The sequence below is a fragment of the Camelus dromedarius genome, chromosome 32, assembly GCF_036321535.1.
Source record: "Camelus dromedarius isolate mCamDro1 chromosome 32, mCamDro1.pat, whole genome shotgun sequence".
Lineage (NCBI taxonomy): Eukaryota > Metazoa > Chordata > Mammalia > Artiodactyla > Camelidae > Camelus > Camelus dromedarius.
The window spans coordinates 6,499,685-6,526,508 of record NC_087467.1 but is presented as its reverse complement, the minus strand read 5'-3'; the positions used below and the strand labels follow the sequence as shown (position 1 = coordinate 6,526,508).

General features: G+C 45.9%; 1 protein-coding gene across 1 annotated transcript in view; it reads left to right on the top strand.

The window, feature by feature from the left end:
- The first annotated feature begins 476 nt into the window (after positions 1–476).
- MOCOS (molybdenum cofactor sulfurase) overlaps positions 477–26,824 on the top strand; it is a 46,594-nt gene continuing 20,246 nt past the window's right edge. Inside the window, exons 1-8 of the mRNA XM_031438945.2 lie at positions 477–618; positions 7,088–7,177; positions 10,849–10,915; positions 11,702–12,346; positions 16,034–16,110; positions 18,121–18,320; positions 23,449–23,565; positions 23,927–24,388. Of these exons, the coding sequence (XP_031294805.1) occupies positions 477–618; positions 7,088–7,177; positions 10,849–10,915; positions 11,702–12,346; positions 16,034–16,110; positions 18,121–18,320; positions 23,449–23,565; positions 23,927–24,388 (1,800 nt within the window). The remainder of the gene's footprint in view (positions 619–7,087; positions 7,178–10,848; positions 10,916–11,701; positions 12,347–16,033; positions 16,111–18,120; positions 18,321–23,448; positions 23,566–23,926; positions 24,389–26,824) is intronic.

Sequence of the window (26,824 nt, the reverse complement as noted above, 5' to 3'; positions counted from 1 at the left end):
CTCCACGGAAAATGAGGGTCTCGGGCGCTGCACTGGGCTCGGGCTAGGGAGAGTCCAGCGTGGGGGGGAACGCCAGGTTCCAGGATGCCCAGCAGGAAAAAGGGATTCGTTACTTCTTCCACAAGCTTCTCCCTGAGACTGAAGATAACTGAGAACTTGGTGTTCCGAGTGTCTGGGGGCATCTCAGTGGACTGCGTGGGAAAGCAATTAAGAGACAACCACCACGGGCACCCCTCCCCACACCCCTAGGTGGGAGAAGGGTAGGAAGAAGTGGAATTCCGCCAGTCAGCGCTCCCGGGGCAAGCCGGGCCCGCCGGGAAAGGCGCCCCCCCCCCCCCCCCCCCCGGCAGGGACCCGGAGACACTGGCCGGCGGGGAGGCGCGGCCGGGGCGTGGTGGGGGCGGAGCCGCGGCGGGCTGGCCTCGGCGTTTCCCCCGCGCGACCGGCCTGGACGGCGCCGCGGGCGGGCCTGGGTCATGGCCGGCGGGGCCGCGCAGCCAGGGGCCGAGCTGCTCTCCTTCGCGGGGTTCCTGGACTCGAGCCCGCAGCCTCTCGCGTATGGGTACGGCCGACGGAGCCTGAGGGAGCTGCGGGCGCGCGAATTCAGCCGCCTGGCAGGTGAGACCGGCGGGGGCATCTGCGCGGACCTGGCCGGGCGGCTGTCGGGGCACACGGTTTCTAGAACCGACGTGAAAGGAGCTTTTGCTCCAGGTGGGAGCGGCGTCACCTCACTGGGGATGTATTTTGAATCGAAAGACCTGCAGGGAATGCGTCCACGCGCTGCCTTGGTGGACGCGGCCCCCCGAGGTCCCACCTGGAGCCCCTGCGGCCCCAAGATTTCTTGCTCCTTAGACTTCCCAGTGGTGGTCCTTCTCCACCAGTCTCCGCCCTCCGCGAATAGAGCTTGAGATTCTTCTTGCCTTCGTTTGCCACGAGACTCCCGACTCTAAAGGTCCAACTGTAGCCGGGGTTGCAAAATGCAGGAATGCCCGGCGGCCTTGACTGCTCGGGTGCTCGCTCGGGGACAGGAGCTTTGCAAGGCGGCCAGCGCGCGGGGTTGGGACCGCGACTTGCGGGCGCGCGGGGTGGAGAGCGAGGGACTGCGGCCACTGGGCCGGGACCTCCCAAGGCTGAGCTCCAGACTGCTCTGGGATCGCTCCCAGTGGCTTTTATTTTCGAAGTCTGCTTTTCCTCACTCATGCGGTCGGACTTCCAAGACTATGTTGAATAGGAGTGGTGATAGTGGGCAGCCTTGTCTTGTCCCAGATTTTAGTCGGAAGCTTTCGAGTTTTTCACCGTTGAGTACTATGCTGGCTGTAGGTTTGTCATATATAGCTTTTATTATGTTGAGATATGTTCCCTCTATCACTCGTGCAGTCGGAACACCACCTCAGAACTCCTGCTCGCTGGGGGACCTGAAGAATTAGCAAACCGTACAGTTTGAACTCTAAGTACAGGGCGAACCTGTAAATTGGAATTGGTGAGGACCGGGATCACATTGTGCCTTCGAGTTCCGCAAGGCGGAACAGGCAGGTTCAACTGGAAATCAAGTTCCAGGTGGCCTGTGGTCCTCCCAGCCCGTGGCAAACTCGTGGCCCCGCATGGGATCGGGCTGAGACTCACCCTTCTGCCAGGCATTACTGTGAGGGGCTTCGTCAAGCCTTAGAGAGGCGTGCTGGTTGAAACGGGCGGGGCCCGGGGTAAGTGGGCAGCTCTTGCGCCAGGCACTGAGATTTGAGGTGTATTTATTCTGTCGTGGTGAACAGCTGGTGCTGATTCCCTGCTTGTGGCAGAACAGCAACCATGATTTGCCTTTGAGGAATCAGGTAGCTGATTTCATCTCTTTGGGTCATTTCCTCATGTTTTGGAATGTTACTGTTTTTTCTCTTTGGGGGCTTAAAGAGCTCTGGCCTCCTCCTTCAGTGCCCCTCCCCTTCAGTGTCCCCTGTCTGTACTTAAGTAAGGAAGCTCAGGGAGGAGGCAGGAGCCCTTCTGGCGGCCTCTTTTTACTCCCTCCTTGTTTTTCAGAGCCACCCATTCACCTGCTGGAGACAGCGACTCCTTCTTCTGCTCCCACATCCTTTCTCTTTCTGTCTCTGTCTCTCCCCATCTCTCCTTCTCTCTCTAAAACTTTTTAGTTATGGAAATTTCCTACCACAGAAATAGAGACAATGATAGAATGAGCACCTACAGGTGCAGCGGCATGAGAAAGCTGCCCCATTCTTTTGAAGCAAATCCCAGGGGCTTTTATTGTTCAGTAGGTAATTATTTCAGCATCACGCCTCCTTAATCCACTAGTCCCTTCCAGCTCTGATCCGTCACACCCTTCATCCTTCACACCCTTCATCCCTCAACCCTGGGAAAGTTCTAGATCCTTCTTTGTTTCATTCTTGTCTCTCAGAGAACAGCGCCCTTTCTATCAAATGTAGAGTTTAGATGTGATAGCCAGGATCCCAGGCTGGCTTTCAGTGCCTGTTTAATGTCTGCTGAATTTGTGGTAATGTTTTTGTGCATTGACTGTCTGTCTGTCTGTCTGTCTGTCTGTCTGTCTGTCTGTGTATGTATGTATGTATGTATGTATGTATGTATGTATGTATCTATCTATCTATCTATCTATCTATCTATCTATCTATCTATCTATCAACTATCTGGTACAATTTCCCAGCATTTTGTCTACATTATGGTTGAAGTAGACTTTTGTGGACTAAACTTACCCTTCCCACCACAGGAAGTCTTAGAACACATCCCCCTTTTTTTTTTTCACATAGAAACAAATGAACCAGAGAGAGGGCAGGGAAAAACAACTAAACCAAACCAAAATAACAGAAGCTTCACCTCTATTTCCTTCTCCTGACCCCACCCCCCACCACCCCATAGTTTTCCTGCAGATTTGAGAATTTGGTTAATTAAATGCTTAACCTGTAAGTGCTGAAATATCTTGCCTAACCAACTGGGTGGGAATGTCCTTGTTTTGGTGGAGGGAGCCTATTGATTACACAGATGTGGTTCAAGTGGGTCTTGAAGCCTCACGGTGCTGATTGATGGCCACTCGCTCACGTGGAACCAAGAACTGAAGATGTGTGAATCAGAAGAGACCCTGGAATTTCCTTTCTTGAAGACCTAATGCCAGTTGGTTTTGGGGTCGTTTGCCTGCTTCTTCTAATAATAACTAAGCCTTGTGGAGTGTTTACTGTGCACCAGGCACTGGACCAGGCACTGTCATATACCAACTCATTTAGCCCTTACCCTGCTTGCAGAGCAGTGGAGCAGGATTCAGCCCAGGTTGGTTGACTTGGGTTCTGCACTGTTAACCACTATGCTGGCTGACCTTCTAATAAGATCAGGTCTCTAGCTGACCTAACATGGCTGCCTTGTTTTACAAAGTTAACTACTGGATCAAAGGTCGAAGCAGCCTTCTCCGAAATGGCTTCCTGCAGAGGACTGGTGCTCCCCAGCAGCAGGTTTCACATGGACACTGTGGCTCCCCAGGAGCACATCCCTGATGCATGGGTGTACAAAAGCCTTTCTTTTGCCGTGGTTCCTTTGTATTTTGGAATCTTCAGTAAATGAGAATATTATTTTAAAACTAATTTTTTGGACTAGGTGATATATTTACCTGGTACCAAATTCAAAAGGTGCCAAAGGAGGACAAAAAATGGCCGAGGAACCCCTCTCTCACTCCAAGCTGCAGCCATGGTGGCCACCCCAGTGTCAGCTGCTGCCTTTCGTGTCTTGTGTGCCTTCCTAGTGGATGTCTATATTTATGTGTGTGTATATGGGTTTTTTTTTAAAACAAAATTAAGCCACAACATTTCTTTTATTTAAATTTTGGGGGGTAGGTAAATTTATTTATTTATTTATTTAAGTGGTGGTACTGAGGATTGAACCCAGGACCTCATGCATGCTAAGTGTGCACTCTGCCACTGAGCTATACCCTCCCCTGCCTTTAATTTTATTTTGTTATTGAAATGTAGTTGATTTACAGTGTTACTTTCAGGTGTACAGCAAAGTGATTCAGTTATACATGTACATACAAATAGATATATATTTTTCAGATTCTTTTCCATTATATCTTATTATAAGAAATTGCATATAATTCCCTGTGCTGTACAGTAGGTCCTTGTTGGAGCCATGACATTTCTCATCACCTGGAGTAGTTTATATTTATTTTATTTTTGTCACTATCATACCAGCTTCTATTTTGTCTGCTATTATGTCCCAAACACTTAGAACAGTGCCTGGAACATAGTAAGTGCTCAATAAATATTTCTTGAATATAAAAACACTCAAAAAGTAGGAATAAAGAGAAATTTAATTAACCTGATAAAGGCCATCTACAAAAGGCTACAGCTAACATCCTACTTAATGGGGAAAGAATGAAAACTTTACTGTTAAGATCAGGACCAAACCAAGGATGTCTGTCCTCACCACTTCTATTCAATATTGTGCTAGAGGTTCTAGCCAGTATAACTGTGCAAGAAAATGAAACAAAAGGCATCCAGATTAGAAAAGAAGAAGTAAAACATCTCTACTTGCTGAGAGCATGATCTTATATATAGAAAATCCTAAAAAAAATCTATACACAAAACTATTAGAATTAAAAAATGAGTTTGGTGGGAGGGAAATAGCTCAGTGGTAGAGCTGCATGCTTAGCATGCATGAGGTCCTGGGTTCAATCCCCAGTACCTCCATTAAAAAAGAAAAAAGAAAAAAACAAGTTCAGCAAAATTGTAGGATACAAGATCAGTATACAAACATCAATTCAATTTCTATACAGTATCAACAAACACTATGAAAGTGAAATAGAGGAAATAAATCCCAAAGCATCAAGAATAAGATACACAGGAATAAATTTATCAAAAGAAGTGCAAGACTTACGCGCTGAAAACTACAAAACATCACTGAAAGAAATAAAAGAAGACCTAAATAAATGGAAAGACATCCTGTATTCATGGATTGAAAGACTTAATATACGTTAAGAAGGCAATACTTCCCAAACTGACCTACAGATTCAATGCAATTCCTGTCAAAATCCCAGGTACTTTTTTGACAAGTTAATTCTAAAATTCATATAGAAATGCAAGGAACCCAGAATACCCAAAGCAACCTTGAAAAAGAATGAAGTTGAAGGACTCAACACTTTCCATAAAAGTAAGATTTACATAAAGTTGCAGTAATCAAGACCATTTGTTATTGGCAGAAGGATAGAAACCTAGATCAGTGGAGTAGAATTGTAAGTCCAGAAATAGACCCATACATCTATAGTCAATTTACTTTCAACAGGATGCCAAGACTACTCAATAAGAAATAGTCTCTTAAATGGTGTATCCACACACAAAAGACTGACATTCGACCCCTACCTCAACAATGTATTCAAAAATTAACTCGAAATGAGTCAAAGACATAAACATAAGAGCTAAAAGTATAAAAGTCTTAAAAGAAAGCATACATATAAATTGTCAGGACATTGGATTAGGCAGTGGTTTCTTATGACACCAAAAATACAAACAACAATAAAACAAAAATAGACAAATGGGACTTTATCAAAATTTCAAAAAATTATTTTTTAATGGATAACCAACCAAACGGGAGAAAACATATGTCCACACAAAAACTAGTACACAAATATTCATAGCAGTATTACTTATAATAGGCAAAAATGGAAACAACCCAAATATTCATCAGCAGATGACTAGATAAACGAAATGTGGCACATCCATATAATGGAATATTATTCAGTCATAAAAAAGAATGAAGTTCTGATACATGCTACAAAATGGATGCACCTTGGAATTATTATGGTAAGTGAAAGAAAGCAGACACAAAAGACCACATATTATATGATTCCCTTTATATGCAATATCCAGAATAGGCAGATCTATAGAGACAGAAAGTAGATTAGTGATTGCCAGGGTCTAGGGCTGGGTAGATTGGGGAATTGAGTGGCAATGGGAATGGAGTCTCTTTTGGGGATGAATGAAATGTTCTAAAATTAGATACTGGTAATGGTTGCACAACTTTGTGAATATACTAAAACCACAAAATTGTACATTTTAAAAGGGTGAAGTTTATGATAATGTGAATTAATCTCAATAAAGATGTTATAAAACAAATGAAAAAGCCATCCTGCACAAAACAAAACAAAAATATTTGTTAAGTGCATGCATGAAAGAACAAATGAATCTATTCACATTGTATGTCTGTGAGATGTATCTGAGTTTGTTCCATGTTAGTACTTACAAAGTGCTAGATGGGTGTACATAAATTCTTTGTTCTAAATACATATTGATGGATATTTAAGACATTTCCAAACTTTTGCTGTTGCAGACAGTGCTGCACTGAATAGCTTGGTTGACAGGCCATTTCACAATATATAGGATAGATTCCTAGAAGATGAATTTCTAGGTCAAAGAATTTGCATTTTAAAGCATGAGCTATTGCTAAACTGTTGTCCATAAAGAAGTTGTACCAATTTACCCTCCTACCAGCGGGCCTGTGTCTCCATGCCCTCACCTGCACGGTGAGTTACCCAACCTTTTGATCTGGGGCGATCGGATTAATAAGGCTTGGTAGCACACTGTCATCTCAATTTGTCTTTCTCTGTTTATGAGACTGGAAAGATTGTTTTCATTCCTAGTAATCTCCGAAGCTGTCAAAGCTGTGCTAGGATCGAAGACTGTGGAACTCACTATGGGAAAGTAGAATCAGGGCTGGACAGTCAGGGAGTCTTCACAGAAACTCCAAAATAGGGTGTGAGTCATAACATGAAATAGCTTTGCTGTCATTAATCATGAGCATCTGTTGGGCCCCTCCTCTGTGAGGGCTGCTTTTCCTGGTTCTGAAGATTAATCAGGAAGGCTCTCAGGGATTGAAAGGTCATTAACAGTTGGAAGTGCAGTCCTTCATGGCTTATGCCTACACTTGGATGAAGAGGTGCATAGCAAGAGGCTGCAAGAAATCAGTGGCCTGGTATTATGCCTAAACGCAACAAATGGACGCTGGTCAGGCTCACACAAACCAGATGTAGGTAAAATGAGTGGAATAGCGCTGAAAAATAACCACAGCTTTCTTTTGTGTTTTCTTTTAGGAACTGTCTACCTTGACCATGCAGGAGCCACGTTATTCCCCCAGAGCCAGCTTACAAACTTCACTAAAGATCTCATGGAAAATGTTTATGGTAACGAAAAACACTAACTGATTTTTGCATTGGACATTAGGCAGCTACCTTCAGCTGATACTTCTATGCTTAATAAATGTCAGGTTAAGACAGGGATTGTGCTGAACACACAAAGTTAAGTGAGCCCCAGGAGAGAGGGGGTCAGGCAAGGACCCGGAGTGACTCCCTGTAGCACATATGCTGCTGGGATGGGAGGAACTGTTCAGGGACACACAGGTTACTTCCAGAAGAAGGGGTCAGTGTCAGGAAGGGCACAGGGGTACAAAGGTGCTGTGTTTGGTGGTGCGGTGACCCTCTGGGGCTGGCATCGTGCAGAGGGTGGGGCGGCAGGAGGAACATTCACTCACTCATTCATTCACTCTCTCTCTATTTGTTTGTTTATTTATTTATTTATTTATTTATTTATAAATTGAAGTATAGTCAGTTACAATGTGTTGACTTCTGGTGTATAGCATAATGTTTCAATCATACATATATATACATATATTTGTTTTCATATTCTTTTTCATTGTAGGTTACTACAAGATATTGAATATAGTTCCCTGTGCTGTACAGAAGAAATTTGTTTCTTTTATCTATTTTATATATAGTAGTTAATCTCTGCAAATCTTGAACTCCCTGTTTATCCCTTCTGGCCCTCTTTCCCCCTGTAACCATAAGTTTGTTTACTATGTTTGTGAGTCTGTTTCTGTGTTGTAGCTGCATTCATTAGTGTCTTCTTTTTTCTTTTCTTTTCTATTTTAGATTCCACATATATGGTATTTTTCTTTCTCTTTCTGGTTTACTTCACTTAGAATGATGATCTCCAGATCCATCTATGTTGCTGCAAATGGCATTACTTTATTCTTTTTTATGGCTGAGTAGTATTCCATTGTATAAATATACCACAACTTTATCCAGTCCTTTGTTGATGGACATTTAGGTTGCTTCCATGTCTTGGCTATTGAATATAGTGCTGCAGTGAACATTGGGGTGCAGGTATCTATTTATTTATTTTTATTTATTTATTTTATTTTGTCTTTTTTTGGACAGGGGAGGTAATTAGGTTTAAATGGAGGTACTGGGTATTGAACCCAGGACCTTGTGCATGCTAAGCACACAGTCTACCACTGAGCTATATTCTCCCTGCCCTGCTGAGTCCATATATTTTTATTAAGTCACTCTGGTGTCAGGAGCATGGCACTGCAATGGGAACAAAGTAAAACATAGTCCCTGCCTTCATGGATTATGGTCTAGTCAAGACAAGACCTTAATCAAGTGATCTCCAAACAAATGTGTAAAAATGTAAAGTAGGGTAAGATGTAAAAGTAAAATGTAAAAAAAGTAAATTATCATCTGAGCAAAAGTCTGTGACCAAAAGGCCCTGGGCACCGTGGGGATCTGTATCAAAAGAGGATTGGTGATTGGCAGTGTGAGTGTCAGGGAAACTTCTTCAGCAAGGGGTTGGATGCTGGAGGATGAGCAGGAATTCACTTGGGAAAAAGGAGGAGACGGCATTTCGGGCAGATGGAACAGCATGAGCCAACACCCTGCAGTGGTTCCAGGAAGCAGCCCTGGAACACAGGGAGGGGAGGAGAGCGGTGGAGGTATGGATGGAGAGCCAGGTAGGGGCATTGGAGATGCTCCGGAGAGTTTGATCTTTATTCTAGCAACAATGGGCAGTCACCGAGGGCATCAGTCAGCATAGTGTGATCAGGAGATAACCTTGGAAAGGGAGTTTGGAATAATAGTAGCAGCAGCTGTAGCCGTGCTAATGAGACTAGCGATACCTAACGCGTCCTGGGCCCTCCCGCACTTTAGGTGCTGCTCCAGGTGCTTTACCTGTATCCTCTCCATCCTGGTGACAAGCTAAGATACAGCTTCTGTCATCTCATAAGCTATGGTACAGGTTCTGTTATCACTTGTGCTTTATGGGTCCCAGAAAGGGTATGTGACTAACCAGACGTCACACAGTCAGGAAGCGCTGAAGTTGGGGAGCCGGGGGTGGGGGGCAGTCTCCAGGCAGTGTGGCTCCAGAGCACAATCCCTTAGCCCCCACCAGACTGCTTTGCTTCACAATGGTCCTGCAATGCCACACTAAGTTTCCTGTAGCCAGCAGAGATTTAAATCTGGGGCACAGTCTCCAGGGAGAGACTTTTTCTTGATTTTAATCCGTGATTTGCAAAGAGACCTGCCATTCTTCTTTAACCTGTAAGAGTCCTAACCGTGGGAAAGGTGCTGGCCTGAGAGGTGACAGAATCGAGACTGCAGGTGGTCCTAACGATGCGGGACTAAAAGCCAAGGTGATGAAAGGCAGTGGGGATAAGTATCCAATCCCACAGGTTACTAGCTGCGACGGGAAAGAAAGGTTGGTAGCTTCGATGGCCAGATCTCCAGTGTGACCCTATGGTGTGGTGCGAGAAGAAAAAACAAACAAACAAAAAACCCTAAAATAGAAAAGCCCAAGACTGCCTTAAATGTGCACGTGTGGTCCTGCACCTGATCGGACCCTGCAGGCCAGGCCCTTGGAAAGCTCCATATACACGCCTGGGTGTGTATTTTGAGGGAGATAATGATGCTCTGGGACACATACAGGGGGGACACCAGGAGGGGAGAAACACTCAAAATTGACAAAGGGTGAAATTGGGTGAGTCTTTGGCCTTGAGAATGGGGGCCTAGGGGGAGACATGATGGCCCCCTGCACGTGTTTTGAGAAGGAGGCAGGAGTGGTGCCAGTAGCAGGGGTGGGAACGCAGGCAACAGATGGGGACTTAAACTAAGTGACATTCATGGCTGGGTCTCATGGGTAGGGGAAAGGGCAGCCTCCTGAGGTTGTGTGCTTGGCCCCCGGCAGTCAGTGAACAGGGCTGGTCGGGCCACCTAGTGGGAAACTTGTAGGAAAGGTTCTTGCAATGGCCTGGCTGCCTCCGAGCTGATTTCCATCTCCAAAATGCACCTCCCAGATTCCCTCTTGTGAGGCAACGCTTTTACTTTAACAGCTTTATGAAGTTATATTGTACATATAAAACTCACCTATTTCAAGTGTACAATTAAGTGATTCTGAGTAACATTACCAAGTGGTACCATCACCACTATAAATCATTCAGAACACGCTCATTCTCCAAGTCAGTTTTCTGATGCCCACCTCCCTACTCCCACAACCCCTCCCCACCGGGCACCGAACCCTCGAACCCCCGGCAACCACTAATCCACTACTTTCTGTATCCCTGCACAATTGCTTTTGCTGGACATTTCATATAAATGGACTCATACAATAGATGACCTCTTGTGTCTGGTGTCTTTTACTTAATTTTTGGGGGGTTCAATTGTGACATGGCCAGTAGTTTGCCCCTTTTTATAGCCACATAATTTTCGGTTGTTTTGTCTATCTGTTTGTTTCCCTGTTTTGTGTTTCCGTATTTTTATATCTGTTCACCAGCTGATGGACATTTATGCCGTTCCCAGAATTTGGCTTTACAAATAAAGCTAATGTGAACATGCATGTACATGAATCTTTGTGTGGGCATATGTTTTCATTTCTCAAGAGTATATAGGAGTGAAACTGCTGGGTCGTATGATTTTTTTTTTTTTTTGGCTTACATTTTGAGAAACTGAAGGAGAGGGATTTGGAGGAATACAAAAGGAGAGACCGCAAGTAGTGACTCAACGGCTCTGTCTTTGTAACCTGCCAGGTAATCCTCACAGCCAGAACATCAGCAGCAAGCTCACCCACGACACGGTGGAGCAGGTGCGCTACAGGTGAGCAGCAGGGGCGCCAGCCTGGGAGGGCGCCTGTGGGTGGATGGACTTCCTGCCTCCTGCCTGCATCCCACAGAAGTTTTGAATTGTTTTCAGTAAGACCCAGAACCATGACAGTGAGGGACAGCTGTTGTGTGTGGCTCTGGGCTGGTGCCAGAGTTCCTGGGGCCAGAATGACGAGGAGTGACCCAGGTTCCTAAATCTTGTTTTCAGGGAGAAGAAAAACAATTTCTCTGTTTTTTTTTTCCCCCTTTCATGTTTCATGTTTAGACATCTTGTTTTTTCAGTTTCCCCCCCTTTAACTAATATTTGCATATAACAAATTTGTTAGTTTTTGGCCAATAATTTCTAGGCGGTACCTAAAGGTGCTTGAATCAATACAATTTCAAATTATTTCCAATCTGAAAGTGATACTCTCTTGCTATAGGGTTGCCGATGTTAAAGGCAACATGGAACAAGTCGATGACTTAAAACTTACTATGATAGAGCCAGACAGTGGACCAAGAAGGGAGTATTTTCAACTGAGTTTAAGGTAGCTGTGGATTTTAGTCTTATCCACTTGAGATGGAGATTTGGGAGGCTGGGTGATTTTGCCAGTGTGAACCTGTTTGCCTCCTCTTCCCACAACTTCCGCTGCCCCTGCCGGAACCTCACAATTGTGGCAAAGCCTATCCGGTTTTTCCCTAGGTATTAAGGTAGAGCGACGTCGTAGTGGAAAACCAGCTACCTCCAAGCATTGACACTGGAGGGAGACCAAGGAGTTGCCTAATGCTGTGCTTCTTCCAGGATCCTGGCGCACTTCCACACCTCCCCGGAGGACTACACTGTGATTTTCACAGCCGGGAGCACGGCTGCTCTTAAACTGGTGGCAGAAGCTTTCCCGTGGGTGTCCCCAGGCCCAGAGAGCAGCGGGAGTTGGTTCTGTTACCTCACCGACAGTCACACCTCCGTGGTGGGCATGAGGAAGATCACTGCGGCCATGAATGTCACTTCCATCCCAATCAGGCCTGAGGACATGTGGTCTGCGGAGAAACAGGATGCTGCTGCCGCTGGCAACCAGGACTGCCAGCCTCCGCATCTTTTCTGCTACCCGGCTCAGAGTAACTTTTCCGGAACTAGATACCCCCTGTCCTGGATAGAAGAGGTCAAGTCCGGGCACACACGCCCCATGAGCGTGCCTGGGAAGTGGTTCGTGCTGCTGGATGCGGCTGCCTACGTGGGCACCTCGCCTCTAGACCTGTCGGTTCACCAGGCCGACTTTGTCCCCATCTCCTTCTACAAGATCTTTGGGTTCCCCACTGGCCTGGGAGCTCTGCTGGTGAATAATCGTTCGGCTCCTCTGCTGAGGAAAACCTACTTTGGAGGAGGCACGGCCGCTGCGTACCTTGCAGGAGACGATTTCTATATCCCAAGAGAGTCGGTGGCTGAAAGGTAACCTGGGGATGTGAGTGGCGGCCAGAAGTCAGCAAGGCTGGGGTCTGGCTTGTGCCACCTGTAAGACTGTGTAAGGGGCCAGAACCGCGCTGGCTGGCAGGGCTCGGATCTGGGAGGCAGAGGTGGTCTGGAGCTGCCATAGGCGACTGTGGTCTCTGCCCTACATGTGGGCGTCACAGCTGTGGGAGGACAGGGGCCTGCAGATAAGGGCTGCGGGCAAAATAGGGGAAGGCCTTCCAGGGAGTCAGGAGGGTGGGCACCACCCTTTGCTCAGAGCACTGGCAAGAGGGGGGCATCAATTAAAGCAGTGATTTTAAAAAGACAGCACCCTTAGTAGAAAGAAACAAATAGCAATAAATAACAACAACAAAAACCACAATATTAACAGGGGTGCCTTGAAAACAACAACCAGCAGCCTGTGTCCTCTCGGTAGCAGCAGCGTTTCCAGAAGGAAGCCACTCAAAATTCCGAGTAATGAGACAGCAAGATAGGGTTTACCAGAAAATTCATTAAACAGGCACATGTCACTTCCCACAAATTGCAGCTAAGCAGTGCTATATCTTGAGACTATAGAGAGCCGCCTCGGACTTGTGGGCAAGTACAGTTCCTTAAAAAAAAAACACAACTTTGCAAACTTGTTCAAGGGAAAAATCATAGCAACTAAACTAACTGGAAATGTAAGGCCATTTCCAAAAAGAGACCAGAATCCTCAGTGTGCAGCTGGGGCAGACGTGCCCGGTGTGCCTGGTTTTCTGCTAAATCACAGGCTTATTCAATGATCAGGTTTCAAGCGTCAGTGCAGCAATCGACTCCAAGAATTATTTCACCTACAAAAGCGGAAAGAGTGGAAGGAACTTGATCGAGGTACTGAGAATTGCAATGAAAGAGAGGCATGAAACTTGATCTGTTTCTCCTTTTAATCTGTTTGAATAATATATAAACAAGAAAACTTGAAGTAAAGTTTCATATTCATGGGGAAAAAAAAGACGGCACCATTTGGGACAAGTGTGCACGCGCGTTGACAGCATAGCTGGTTTTCAGCAGCTGGAATCAGCTCAGCTTGGTGTTTAGTCAGCGAGAATAATCGTTTAAACCAGAGGCTACCAGGCTTGCAGGGCACTGCTAACAGCGGCTGCTGTGAGCCCCCCTGGGAGTTAACAGAGAAAGTTTGTGGGCAGGCAGCTCCTTGCCTGGGTTTCTTGGTATCTTTGTCTTCCTCAGGGTGCAGGGGCGGGCGGTGTGGCTCAAGCCCGGAATCTCCCGGATGGCGGTGGCTGGGACCCGTGTGCTTGAATGTATGAGGGTGAGAGTGGCAGCTGACCAGGGTTCCGCTGGGTCCACCAGCAGGGGCACTGCGGTGTTGGGACGGAGCTAGTCACCCAGCTGGTGCCTGAGAAGGCCCCGGAGCCTGGATGAGGAGGTGGGTCAGATCCCCTAGAGACCAGGGGCCTGCAGTGGGGGGGCATGGCCTCGGAAGTAGAGGCCTAGGTCCAGAGTGTAGAGCCCAGAGCCAGACCCCTGGGGAGCGAATCCTGGCCCCGGGGCACACTGGCTGTGGGAACAGGGCCGTGTGACTTGACCTCTGCTCCTCATGTTTTTCCTCTCAAGTGAGCCTCTAAAAGGCTACAGCTCTTCAGAGCTAATATAGGTGAAGCACCAAGACCGAGCTGGCATCAGCACACGATGTGGCTACCTGATATCTCTTTTATTTAGGGCTTGTCCGTAGCTGGGGGATTCTAAAACAGGAATGCCATGTAAAACCTTTGGAATCAAAGTGTGATAAAGCAGCACGTAGTATAACCAAGTGAGAAAAGAATGACAGGTGCATCGTACACATTAAAGGCAGCGCCAAACGACAACCCAAACTTTTTTTAGCCAATAGGGACTCCTGAACACCCAGAGCAGTGCAGCTCACTGCAGGCGGGGCGTGGGTGGGCTGGGCTGGACCAGACCTCTTTCCTTCAATTTGGGTGAATTGCCTTATGGCAGATACTGCACCAAGATTCCCAGAAAGCTGAATGTATTTATTTACCATTAGAAGCCTCGTTTTTTTTTTTTTTCTTATGAACCGAGACCTAGAACTCAGACTAGAGATTTAATACCCAACCAAATGTTTCTCGAACATGTACCTGGACCACATTCTTAATGTTTTCTATTTTATAACCCAATGAGAGACAACACTTGATGGAAACAAAAACACCTCCCTTTTCTCCTAAGAGTTTATTAATTATTGATCAATAAATATTTATTATTGATCAATTAATAACCTAAGCTGTTAATGGCTAATAATGTTTAACTTATTAAAGAGTAATTATTTACTTGTTTACTAGCAATCAATTAATGATGAATTGATTCATTATCGATTCATGATTAATTCTGTATGTCTATTAATTACCATTAGTTTTATAAGGAAATTAACATTGCAGTAGTGATTTTTTGAGCAACTCTTATCCCTAGAGTATTAAGATGCAAAACGTGATATTTCCACTGAAAGCTTCAGCTGGCCTCAGGCTGCTGTGTGTCACCATCCTTTATCCAGATGCTTGCTGGAATCTTCTCACTGTCACCCAGCCTTCCTCCTCGCTAGTGCAGCAGCCAGAGGTGTCTTATCAAAACCTAGGCCCCATCCTGTCCCTCCTCTCTGCACAGAGCCCTCTGGCCACTTGTCCCACCCAGGGGGCATTCTCTGACTTGCTCTCCTACACTCTCCGCCCTGCTCACTTGCTCTCGGCCCCTCTGACCTCTCTGCTGTTCCCCCTCCACCTGTACCCTCTCCCTGGAATGCAGTTTCCCCCGGAAACTGTGAGCTTAGCTGTTTCAAAACTGAGCGGTTTCCCTCGCCCCCTTACGTCCACTCCATCTCTGCTCGAATGATCTCCCTCGGAGAGGACGTCCCCCGACCTCTCCTCTAAAGCAGCCGCCAGCCCTCCTGCTTGGGCAGCTTCCTTGCAGTTGTCACCACCTGGCTCGCTGCTTAATTGGCTTCTCTGCATGTTTGCTGTTTGTTGCTCCTTGTTTCTGTGCCCACAGGAGGATGGAAGCCCCGTGAAGGCGCAGGGCTTCTACCTGTCATGTTCGCTGCTGTATTCTTAGCACCCAGCACAGTGCCCGGCATGCGGTGCACAGACAATAAAGATTTGATGAATATTTTGCCTACATGAATTGTAAAATGCAAACATAATGAACACCTTGATAACCAGGAAGGTACACCTCTGCTGTACTGACAGCCTTGTAATTTTTACCAAAGCCTGTGGTTCTGTAGACTTTGGAATCATAGACTCTTGTTAAGAACTTCATGGCTGCCTGACTGGTCTCACTGAATTGATGCCCTGTCAGAGGTGTTCTCTTGGGGTCAAGGGCAGCATTTCAATGGCCCACAGCGCTTGCGGTTTATTGGCAAGTCCAGAGTCTTCCAATGTGGTGACTGTCTTTTATCGCCACTGCCAGCTGATCCTGAGAAACCTGCAGAGCAGGTCAGGGCCAGAGGCAGCCCGCATGTGTCTTAGGGTGCACAGCCCTCTGTCCCGAGGGGAGGAGGCGAGGGCAGTGTCGTCTAAGGCAGCAGAGGGAAGGTCTTCGTAGATGACGGCTAAGCCTAGAGGCAAAGCCTCATCATTACACGCGCAAAATGCTCATGGAGGCGTCGACCACCCCGTGACCTCGTCTCCCTCACCATTGTTACAGGTTTGAAGATGGCACCATCTCGTTCCTTGACATCATAGCACTAAAACATGGATTTGATGCCCTCGAGCACCTCACAGGTCAGTGGACAGCGGTATCGTGTGGATTTGCTCCTGTTGCTTGTGACCTTGAGGGAGCCCTGGCATGGGGGGGGGCCCGGATGTAGGAGGGACGGTGCAACAGACTGGCACGTGGAAGCTCTACACTGAATGCAGGTGAAGCTGGTTTGAAAGAACTTCCAAAAATGACTTCTGAGGCAAGAGCAAGAGACTGGGGCTTTTGTGTGTGTGTGTGTTGGTTAAAAGAACATTTTAACAAGCGAGAGACATTCCCAACCCAGAGATTAATAACCTCGCAGAAGCAGAGGAGCCATCCTTGGTCCTTGCCCTGGGAACGCTTACAGACGTGAGACCTTACTGGGCTGTCACCTTGCTGGGTCTCCCCATGGGGGAGCATTATGATGAGCTCGCTTTGCCCTCAGAGGGGCTTATGCTCGGAGAGGCTAAATGCCTTCCTCGGGGTCAGGGAGCTGAGACCTGGGAGGGCTGGGATTTAAACTCAGGCAACACTAATGCTTAACCCTGAGCTCCCAACCACTGTCTCTGCTGCTGGCCTTTGCGATGACACATGTGTTCTTTCCTGACAAGTGCTTGGGGTGTGTGAGCAGGGGGGGGGGACCCTCCTCAGAGGCTGACACCCAGATGGATGCCACTTCCCATCTAAGGGAGGTTGACACAAGGTACAAGGCTGGAAGAACCCCTGTCTGGTGAGCTAGGTCTCACCCCTCTGCTGTGCTCTGGGCGCTCCTTCCAGAGGCTGAGCTTGTAGAACGGGGTGGCACTGCTTGTCCCGTCCACATGCAGATGGGGCTGTGGTGAACCAGGGGCAGCCTCAGCCCAACACTGGGGGCAGACACGATTCATGGGAAGGGAGGGTCACCCTGACAGTGATGCAGGGAGGTGATTGGGCATCATCCAGACAAAGAGGAGATAATCAAGACAGACATTGAGAAATGAGCACTTTCACAGGGAAAGATACTAACAGGGAATCCAAACCACAAGGGCAGGGCATCTCTGCAGATTGACAGTAACAGTCCCACAGTGAGGTAAACCCTGATTTTTCCTACTTAACTCTTTTTCGGAAAAATTTGTGTTGAACTCTGTAGAACAAACTCTGTGCACCATGTTTAAGTGTAAAATTCCGTGGCGTTAAGTATAGTCACATCATTGAGCAATCATCACCACTGTCCATCTCCAAAACTGTTCCATCCTCCCAAACTGAGAATCTACCCACTAAACTCCCTGTTTCCCCTCCCCCTTTCTGTTCTATGAATTCTGTTTCTATGAATTCACCTATTCGAGACACCTTATATAAGAGGAATAATACTATATTTGTACTTTTGTGTCTGACTTAATTCATGTAGCATAATATTTCCAGAGTTCATCCATGTTGTAGGAAGTATACTTAATTGCTTTGTATAATATTAAAATGGTTTAAACACCAACAAAAACAAACAGCAAAAAATTATACATTTAAAGACAAAATTGGACATTTTTGTGATCTGTTACGAAAGGATCTAAATTATCTGCGTGCTTAAGTAACATTAATTACAAAAAAAAAGGAAGATGACAACAATTCCAAAGGAAAAATTCTACAGAAACAGCAACAGAAAACTGTTGTTTGGTGCCAACGACCTAAACATTTATAGTGTGGGCTTACCGTACACTATTTACAAGTATTTAAAATCATTACTCTAAGATCCAGGTTTGCCAGTTATAATGACTTCATCTTCATATAGCACAGGGAACTATATTCAATATGTTGTAGTAACCTATAATGAAAAGAATATGAAAAGGAATTCATGTATGTACATGTATGACTGAAACATGATGCTGTACACCAGAAATTGACACATTGTAAGCTGATTATACTACAATTTAAAAAATTTTTTTAAAATAAAGTAAAAAGAATCATTTTCTTAAAAATGAGATAGTGTAACACAACATTGTTAACTGAGTCTAACACAACTCGACTGTAGCGAATTTTCTATGATGTTCATGATTCCCTTTCGTGTCTGTGACTATCCTGAGGTGGAATGGAGAACGTCAGGCAGCACACCTTTACCCTGGCTCGGTACACCTACGCTGCCCTGTCTGCCCTCCGCTACCCCAATGGAGCCCCAGTTGTGCGGATTTACAGCGACTCTGAATTCAGCAGCCCGGAGGTTCAGGGTCCGGTCATCAGCTTCAACGTGCTCGACGACCACGGGAGGATCATTGGTTACTCTCAGGTGGGCTTTCTTTCCATCTCGCTGACCCTGTTTATCACAGGGTCGCTCTTGTCTGGACCTCTGCAGCTGTTCTGAGCCCTGAAATGTGCAGTCCAGGCCTCTGGACCCTTGCAGGAGCCAAGACAAATCCCATGCCCTGTTGGAGAGATCACTGGCCCTTCCTTAGAAGCTCTTTCCTCTCGTTTACACGCAGTTCTAACAAGCTTGGCTATTTAGATCTTCATCTCTCTTTCTTCAGCCACAGGTGGTCAGTTTCAAGTGGGAAGAGAGAAGGTGAGTCTCTGATAACAGGAAGGGGGCGGCTGACAGCTTGCCAGCAAGGGAAGATGCCCTGAAATAGTGCAGACGGAACAGCCTGCCTGAGGTCATTTCACGTAGACATCTTGGTAGCCCTGGCGATACATCAGACCATAATATAGTGCCACACAAAACCATGGCCTTTCATCATTTGTTTGCATGTTGCTTGGAACTCATAACTCTTAACATAAGTGATGTCCTTAGTAGCACAAAAGCCCTGATTTCTGCTGTGGTTCATGCATATTATGAGTTCAAAGGATTTGGGAAGTTGGTTATAAAATAGTTCCTGCAGATATACCCTTTGTTTGAATTTTCCCATGGAAACACGGCAAGTAGTGGTTTTCAGCTTGGGAACTGCCAGGATCCTTGCCACAGCTGAGCAAGCTGGTCACTGCCCATTACATCATAAAGTCTAGAGTCGCACGGAGCACCCATGGCAGGAGGAGGTCACCAGGTCAGGGTGTCACAGTCTTTCTTCCCTTCCCTGAGCCCAGGTTTCTAGAGCGGCTGTGAGGAGCAGACTGGATCATCAGGGAAGTTTGGAAGATGGTGCTCATCTTTCCTTGAAAGCCACCATCCCTGTCCACCTCGGTTAAACCCAGAATTTCTCAAAGTCATTTCTCAAGGAATCATGTCCACTTTTCCGAGGAACAAAGTTGAGAAATATTCTTCTGGGGGAAATGTCAGTTCTTACTGGTGTCTGGGGGCTGACACTCTGCAACCACAGGCTGTCTCTTGGGTGGGTTTACTGTGCAGACCCCCTACTGCAGCAGAAGCAGCCCGACACCAGTCAAAAGCAGGCAATTTATTCCCCAGTGTTTAAATTGATTGATTGATTGATTGATTGATTGAGGTATAGTTGATACATAATATTATATGTTACAGGTATATAATATAGTGATTCACAATTTTTAAAGGTTATGCTCCATTTATAGTTATAAAATATTGGCTACATTCCCTGTGTTTTACAGTATACCCTTGTGGCTTATTTTATACTTAAGAGTTTATACCTCTTAATCCCCTACCCTTATATTGCCCTTCCCCACTCCCTTCTCCCCACTCATAACCACCAATTTGTTCTCTATATCTGTGAGGCTGTTTCTTTTTTGTCATATTTACTAGTTTGTTGTATGTTTTAGATTCCACATATAAGTGATATTATATAGTATTTCTCTTTCTCTGTCTGACTTATTTCACTTAGCATAATGTCCTCCAAGTCCATCTATATTGCTGCAAATGGCAAAGTTGCATTCTTTTTTATGGCTGAGTAGTATTCCACTGATTATAAATATACTATATATAATATATAGTATATATAATATTGTATATCAGCTATATATAATATATATTATATATATATAAAACATATATATATATATATAAAACATATATATATATCACATCTTCTTTATCCATTCATCTGTTAATGGACACTTAGATTGAGAAGTAGACCATTTTAAATGCTTTTGGTGGGGGGCAAGTGGAAAAATACACTGGGACCAAAGGTTTGCCTTCTTAAATGTGTTATTCTAGGTAATTGGTATGGTAAGCTTCATTCTTGAACCTAAAATGTTTGTATTTCCTGAGGGGTATGGAGGTAGTTGGATAGGTGACCATGAAGTGTGTTATGGCTGGCAGAAGGGTGAAAGAATCCCCCATTGGCCCAGAGAGGCCTCAAAGCGGCTTGTCCAATATTTTATAATAACTATAAATGGAATATAACCTTTCAAAATTGTGAATCACTATGTTGCATACCTGTAACTTATATGATATTGTACATCAACTGTACCTCACAAAAAAATAAAACTAAAAAAGAAAGAGGTCTTTCCAAGTGTCTCTCTGACTTCACCAGGACTCTCATTCCCTGAGCCTGCACACAGGATGGGTTTCTCCCCACGTGTGTTTGCAGAGGAAGCTCATGCTATGAATGGAGGCAGTGGCTGAGGCATGGCCACCTCTGCCGGCTCAGGAAAGTCCAGCTTTGGTTTCCTTGGGCTACTTTACGTGCGGGAATCCCACAGGGACTTGAGGAATTTTTAGAAAGATCAGATGGTGTCATGGCTGGTTCTGGCTGTCTCTTTTTCAGGGGATGTGTAAAAGCATGAGAAGCCTTTGGGTTCTGGTTTTTGATATCCTGGCCTCTGACTGTCACTCTCCGCTCTGGTAGAAATCACTCTACCCAGTGGTTAGGAGGATGGGTTCAGATTCGGACTGCCTCTCGCTGGCTCTGCGAGTTTGCGTGAGTTAATATAAACTCCCCAAGACTTCATGAAATGGAGATAACAGTGTACCCCGCTGATGGGTTTAAATGAGATACAATATACAGCCCCTCCACAGCAGGCTGGTATGAGCAACTGCTCCATTGCACTGTGGTCAGGCTGGTTTCTCACCCTCCCTGGATGCAGCACTCATCCAGCAGCAGCAAACACCTCCTTCATCTGGCTGGGCATGGCCGTGGCTGTGTGGGATTCCACAGGGCTCACAGGGTGAGAGGAGATGGAGTCATGATGCCACCAAGTTTGGGTGGCTTGTTTTGTGGCCATGGTAGCTGGAACAGTGAATACATAGTGGGCGTGGGAGACTTCTAATTCAGCTTGGCAGGAGATGGGGTCCGGGAGTGAAGGGCTTTCCAAGAGGTTACCCCTTAATTGGAGACCACCTGACTCTGGAGGTGGAGTTGGCCAGATCCAGTGGTGCCACCATGTCTCACTTCCAAGAGCAGATGACTCCTGGATTTCGTTAGCAGAGGTGGCTTCTTCTCATTCTGACAGTCCAGGGGAGGTGGCTAAAGTGAAGACCGCTGTGGCCTTGACAGGGGGTGGGGGGTGGATCACTGCTGTGCACTGCCCAGCAAGGAGGCCGGGCTGACCGCCTGGTGACCTGTGTCTGCAGGAGGTGTCATGTTCCTAGTGCTTCTGGCCACCCCACACATACTTCCCAGGGAGAAAAGTTTCAAAGGCTTATCCAGCCGGGAAAGATGTGTTTCTTTGCTTGAATGTAATTAGAGGACTCCTCCAAGCTTAGCCTGAGTCACCAAGGCTGGGGGCCCTCACTGGGTTCCTAGGCCCGTGGAGGAATAGAGCCCTTTGAGCCACAAACAGAGGAGCTGGAATAAACATCCCTCGTGCCGGCTCACCTTTGAGCCTTGAGCAAATACGAATCACCTGTCCAGCTGCCAGGGGGCAGGAAAGAGCCTTGGAACTTCTGGATTGAGTAACAGTTCTGTGATTCAACTCGAAGTCTGGGACATTATGAAATGCAGTCAATAACACACAATGTCAACACAGGGATGTTTACAGCTGGGCTGGGAGCCGAGGCAGGGCTGCTCTGAGTGGTGACTCAGTAAAACTGCTGTGGGTTCAGCCCTGTGGGAGAGGACGCCAAGGAGCCGCTCCACATCCCAGCTGCACTCAGATTTTAGTCTTGAGAATCTCACTTGAAACATGTGGGCTCTTTTTTTCAAAAATTAATTTATTAAATTTTTTTAAAACAATTGTGATATAATTGATTAACTCTATATTAGTTTTGGGTGTATGATGTAATGATCTGATATATGTTTATGTTGTGAAATGATTACTACACATTTAGTTAACATCCATCACCACACAGAGTTACAATTTTTTTTCTTGTGATGACAACTTTCAAGATTTACTCTCTTAGCAACTTTCAAATGCACAATATAGTATTTGTATATTTTGTTGTTAATGTTATGTGACTGTTGTTAACGATGGTCACCATGCTGTACATTGCATCCCCAGGGCTTATTTATCTTATAACTGGAAGTTTGTGTCTTTTGACCACCTTCACCCACCCTCCATCCCCTGCCTCTGACAACCCCCAGTCTGTTCTCAGTATCTGTGAATTTTGATTTGATTCCACGTATGAGTGAGATCATACAGTATTTGTCTTTGACTTAATTATTCGCTCTTTTCATTATGACTTAGCATGATACCCTCAAGGCCCATCCATGTTGCCACAAATGGCAGGATTTCTTTTTTTTTTTATAGCTGAGTAGTATTTCATTGTATATTTATATGCATCACATTTTCTTTATCCATTCATGCTTTGATGGATACTTGGGTCGTTTCCATGTTTTGGCTGTTGTAAATGCCGCAGTGACCATGGGGGTGCAGATATCTTTCCGAGATAGTGATTTTATTTCCTTTGGCTAAATACCCAGAAGTGAAATTGCTGGATCATGGTTCCAGCAATTAGTTCTGTTTTTAATGTTTTGAGTAAGCGCCATACTGTTTTCCATAGTGGCCGCACCAATTTACATTCCCATCATCTGTGCGCGAGGGCTCCCTTCTCTCCACATTCTCTCCAACTCTTGTTATTTTTGTCTTTCTGACAATGGCCATTCTAACAGGTGTGATGTTAGATGCTAGATATTAGCCATTTGAGAGATGATATCTCATTGTGGTTTTGACCTACATTCCCCTAATGATTACGGATCTTGAACACATTTTAATGTACCTGTATGTCTTCTTTGGAAATATTTCTATACAGATTTTCTGCTCATTTGAAAAATCAGATTGTTTGTTTTACATGTGAGCTCTTGGAATTTGGTGTGAATTTGATATTTTCACTTTTCTCAAGCATATGTCTATAACCTAACTGGATAAACTTGAATTATTGGTAACATTTTATAAAATGTGTTTCATAAACCCATGATAGGTCATGAAATTTCAGAGTAAAATTTCAAGCTCATATTTTCATCTTACTGTTGGGAAAGAGAGGCCCAAATATTGATTTGTAACTCTTTCCTGGGCAATCAGAGTGAAACTGGACATTCCTAACACTGGTTCCACGTCATATGTTAAACCCACAGGTAGACAAAATGGCCAGTCTCTACAACATCCACGTGCGAACCGGCTGCTTCTGTAACACTGGGGCCTGCCAGAGGCACCTGGGGATAAGTGACGAGATGGTCAAGAAGCACCTTCAGGTTGGTACTGGACCCTGTGGCCAGCGAGACCCAATGGCAGTGCCTCCAACTGCCCTGGAGGCTGGTCGTGTGTCTGGGGTCGAGCCTGGATCTGCAAGCTTATTTCTCTGAGCCCACCTGTGACTGTGCAAAGGAAAAGGGGTCAACAAAAATAAAAAATGCTGCAAGATAGTATCTCCATGGCAGTCATTTTTCACTTTGAGGGTGGAAATTGTAAAGCAGAAGAGGGTTTTTAACAGGGGGCAAGCTAATGTGAAAGTGCGCTCGGACATGAAATTGACAAAAATTGTTTCACGGGAAGGTTTCCACTTTATCCGTGAGGACTGAGTCACTCTAGCTGGCTTATTTCGTTTCATTCTAGGCTGGTCATGTCTGCGGAGACGACGTGGACCTCATTGATGGGCAGCCGACGGGATCCGTGAGGATTTCATTCGGATACATGTCCACGCTGGAGGATGCCCAGGCCTTTCTCAGATTCATCATAGCAACCCATCTGTGCCCGCCTCATGGCCAACAGCTCCCTCTGGCCACCCCCGGGGAGGCTGGAGCCCCACCAACAGGGAGCGAGGCTCAGGACGCTGTGCCTGCCATCGTGGCCACACATAGTCCCTCACCTCAGGAAGATGCTCCCCCAGACGCCAGGGTTTGGAACAACTCACTCACCACTGTGCATGCTGTGGGTCTGTGCCCACCTCTGCTGGAGGCCACTGGAACCCAGCAGACCCCTTCAGAGAAAGCTGCAGGTGTCCCAGATGGGGACCTTGGGTCACGTGTCATCACCAACCTTTACATCTACCCGATCAAATCCTGTGCTGCATTTGAGGTAAGGGTTTTACTGGCAGCTAAAGAGACTGCTTCTTTTTTGTTTACTTTATAATGTTTTTTGATAAAGCAAAGGTAAAAGTGCAGAAAGTGCAGAAAAGCATGCAGAAAATCAAAGTCATATTAGCCACTCTCATTCTGCCTTTTTCAGTTTGGGCTGACTTTTGAACATGACCCTGCTGATGGGGAGCCCTGAGAGGACTCGGTTTCTGAGTGTGAACACCTAGTCACCGTTTATAGCTGTGGATGTAACTTTCACTGAATGTGTGTGCTGGCTCCCTGCTGAAGCATTGTACCTACCTACTTTGTTTCATTTGATCCTGAAAACAATAATATGAGGTGTGTGGTAATATATCACCCCCATTTTATAGACATGGAGCCTGGGGGCTACTGAGGTTGAGCACTTTGCCCAGTTCATGACCCCCTAGTAAATGACAGAGTAAGGATTTGAACCCGGGTCTGCTGACTCCTTGGGTCCATGCTCTCACGAGACGGTTCTGCTCTGCTCTCCCTGTGGAAGTGAGCTATGTCGTGTCTGGAAACACGCTGGCCTGGCAGTCACATGAGCCGGGAGACTGGAGTGCCTGCCCTGGGTGGCCAGTTGGCCCTGAGCCCTCTGCTGTGGCCAAGCTTCCTCTGAGCCTGTCTTTCTATGATCTGTATGTGTCCCGCGTCCCTGGCAAAGGTCCCAGACTTCTGAGCCTTTGCGATGACAGGCTCTCTGGCTCCTGGACACACATACCACGGTCAAGGCTGTTTGTTGCCTGCATTTCGGGGGTGTTCACACAGGAGCCCATCCTCCAATCTGAGACTATAAACGAGCAAGTCCTCCTCCACTCCAGAATGGAGGCAAGTGAGGCGTATCAAGATTTTACTTTCACAGATGAGTCATGTTTCATAGAGGAGCCACATTGCCCAGATAGCAGGGCAAGAATTAGTGTCCCATTTTACACTGAGACTCAGTGAGGTTTCACATTTTAGCCATCCATCTGCTCATTCAGAAAGTATACACTGAGCACCTGCTACCTGCCGGGCCCTGGGCCTGCACCTGCTGTCCAGTGATGGGCAAAATGGAAATGGTTCCTTCCCTCAAGGAGTGCGATGTCTCAGAAAGGAAACACTCTACACTGTGTGTGCACACACATGATCTGTCTATCCATCCATCCATCTACCTAAAGCCATGATTTCACACTAATACCTCTAATTCCAATCCAGCACCACAGGGCTTATTTAGCTGTTCCCCTTTCCGCATTTGTAACTCCTGTGAGAAACCAGGCTCACACTGTCCTCAATGAATACTTATTTGCTCAACTCCTTTTGTAACCAAAATCCGCACTGCACCAGCTGAAACCTCACCCCTCTCATGGCAGTTTCCCTCACCCCCAACACAGACACGCTGGCTGACAACTTGGCTCAGACAAAGAGGAAGAAGGAAGGAGGAAACCAGTAATTTACTCGTTTAGGTGACAAATCAAAGGATAAAAAATTATAGATGTGTTCCAACAAACGGGTGTGAAGAACTGTGCAGGGCCTGAGATTTTGCCCTCCTTGTGAGCTCACAAACTAGCCTGCCATAGGTTCATGGATGCTGATGAAAGACATGAGATCCCTGGGTCAGAGATAAAGGACTTTATTGCTTACAGCCCAGCAGGCATCATGAGCTTCATGTTTGTGTTGCTTCCCTTTGCCCTGCCAAGTCCCAAGAGAGGGTCCAGAGCAGCCCAGATGGAAGCTGCAGCTGCTCATGTTAAGGTGCCCCTAACTCAGGAAACCTGCCTCCTTCACAATAGGATGCAAGCCAACCTGTGTAGTCTTCGATCAGGAAGGAGCCGTTATCTTTACAATACTGGACTATGAGCAAACCTGCCCTCTACTCCAGGGGGTTGTATGGCTGTTCACTCTTCAAACATCTTCGAAAAGACAGCCCGGAACAAAAGAGCAGATGGTGCTTCTGCTCCTTAAGACAGATGTGCGGAAATCAGAGATCCGTGGAGAACTGCCTCCCAGTGATAGATGGTCTTCTAAAAGTTTGTAATTCAAAACATGTTTTCCCATAGAAATAATCATTTAATGGTGGTTTCCTTTGGAAGGAAGTCACTAAGTGTAGCCCATACTTAAGGGGTGAGGAGTTATGCTCCACCTTCTTGAGGGGGTAACATCTACGTCAATTATTCAGGATTCTTCTATGTCAGAGATTTGACTTTTCCTACTTATTTATTTAATCCATCATTTATTTATGTCGGTATGGATTTATGGGTAAGTATTTCATACTTTGGGCTATAATCCATACTACATTATTATTATTACTATTTTATTATTATGTTATGTTATTATTATTATCCAGTTTTGGCCATTGTAGAAATATGAGGAATTGAGGAAAACTTCCACACTTAAAGTGGGTCAACTTAGCAGCCATTCCAGTGTAGCCACAATTGTG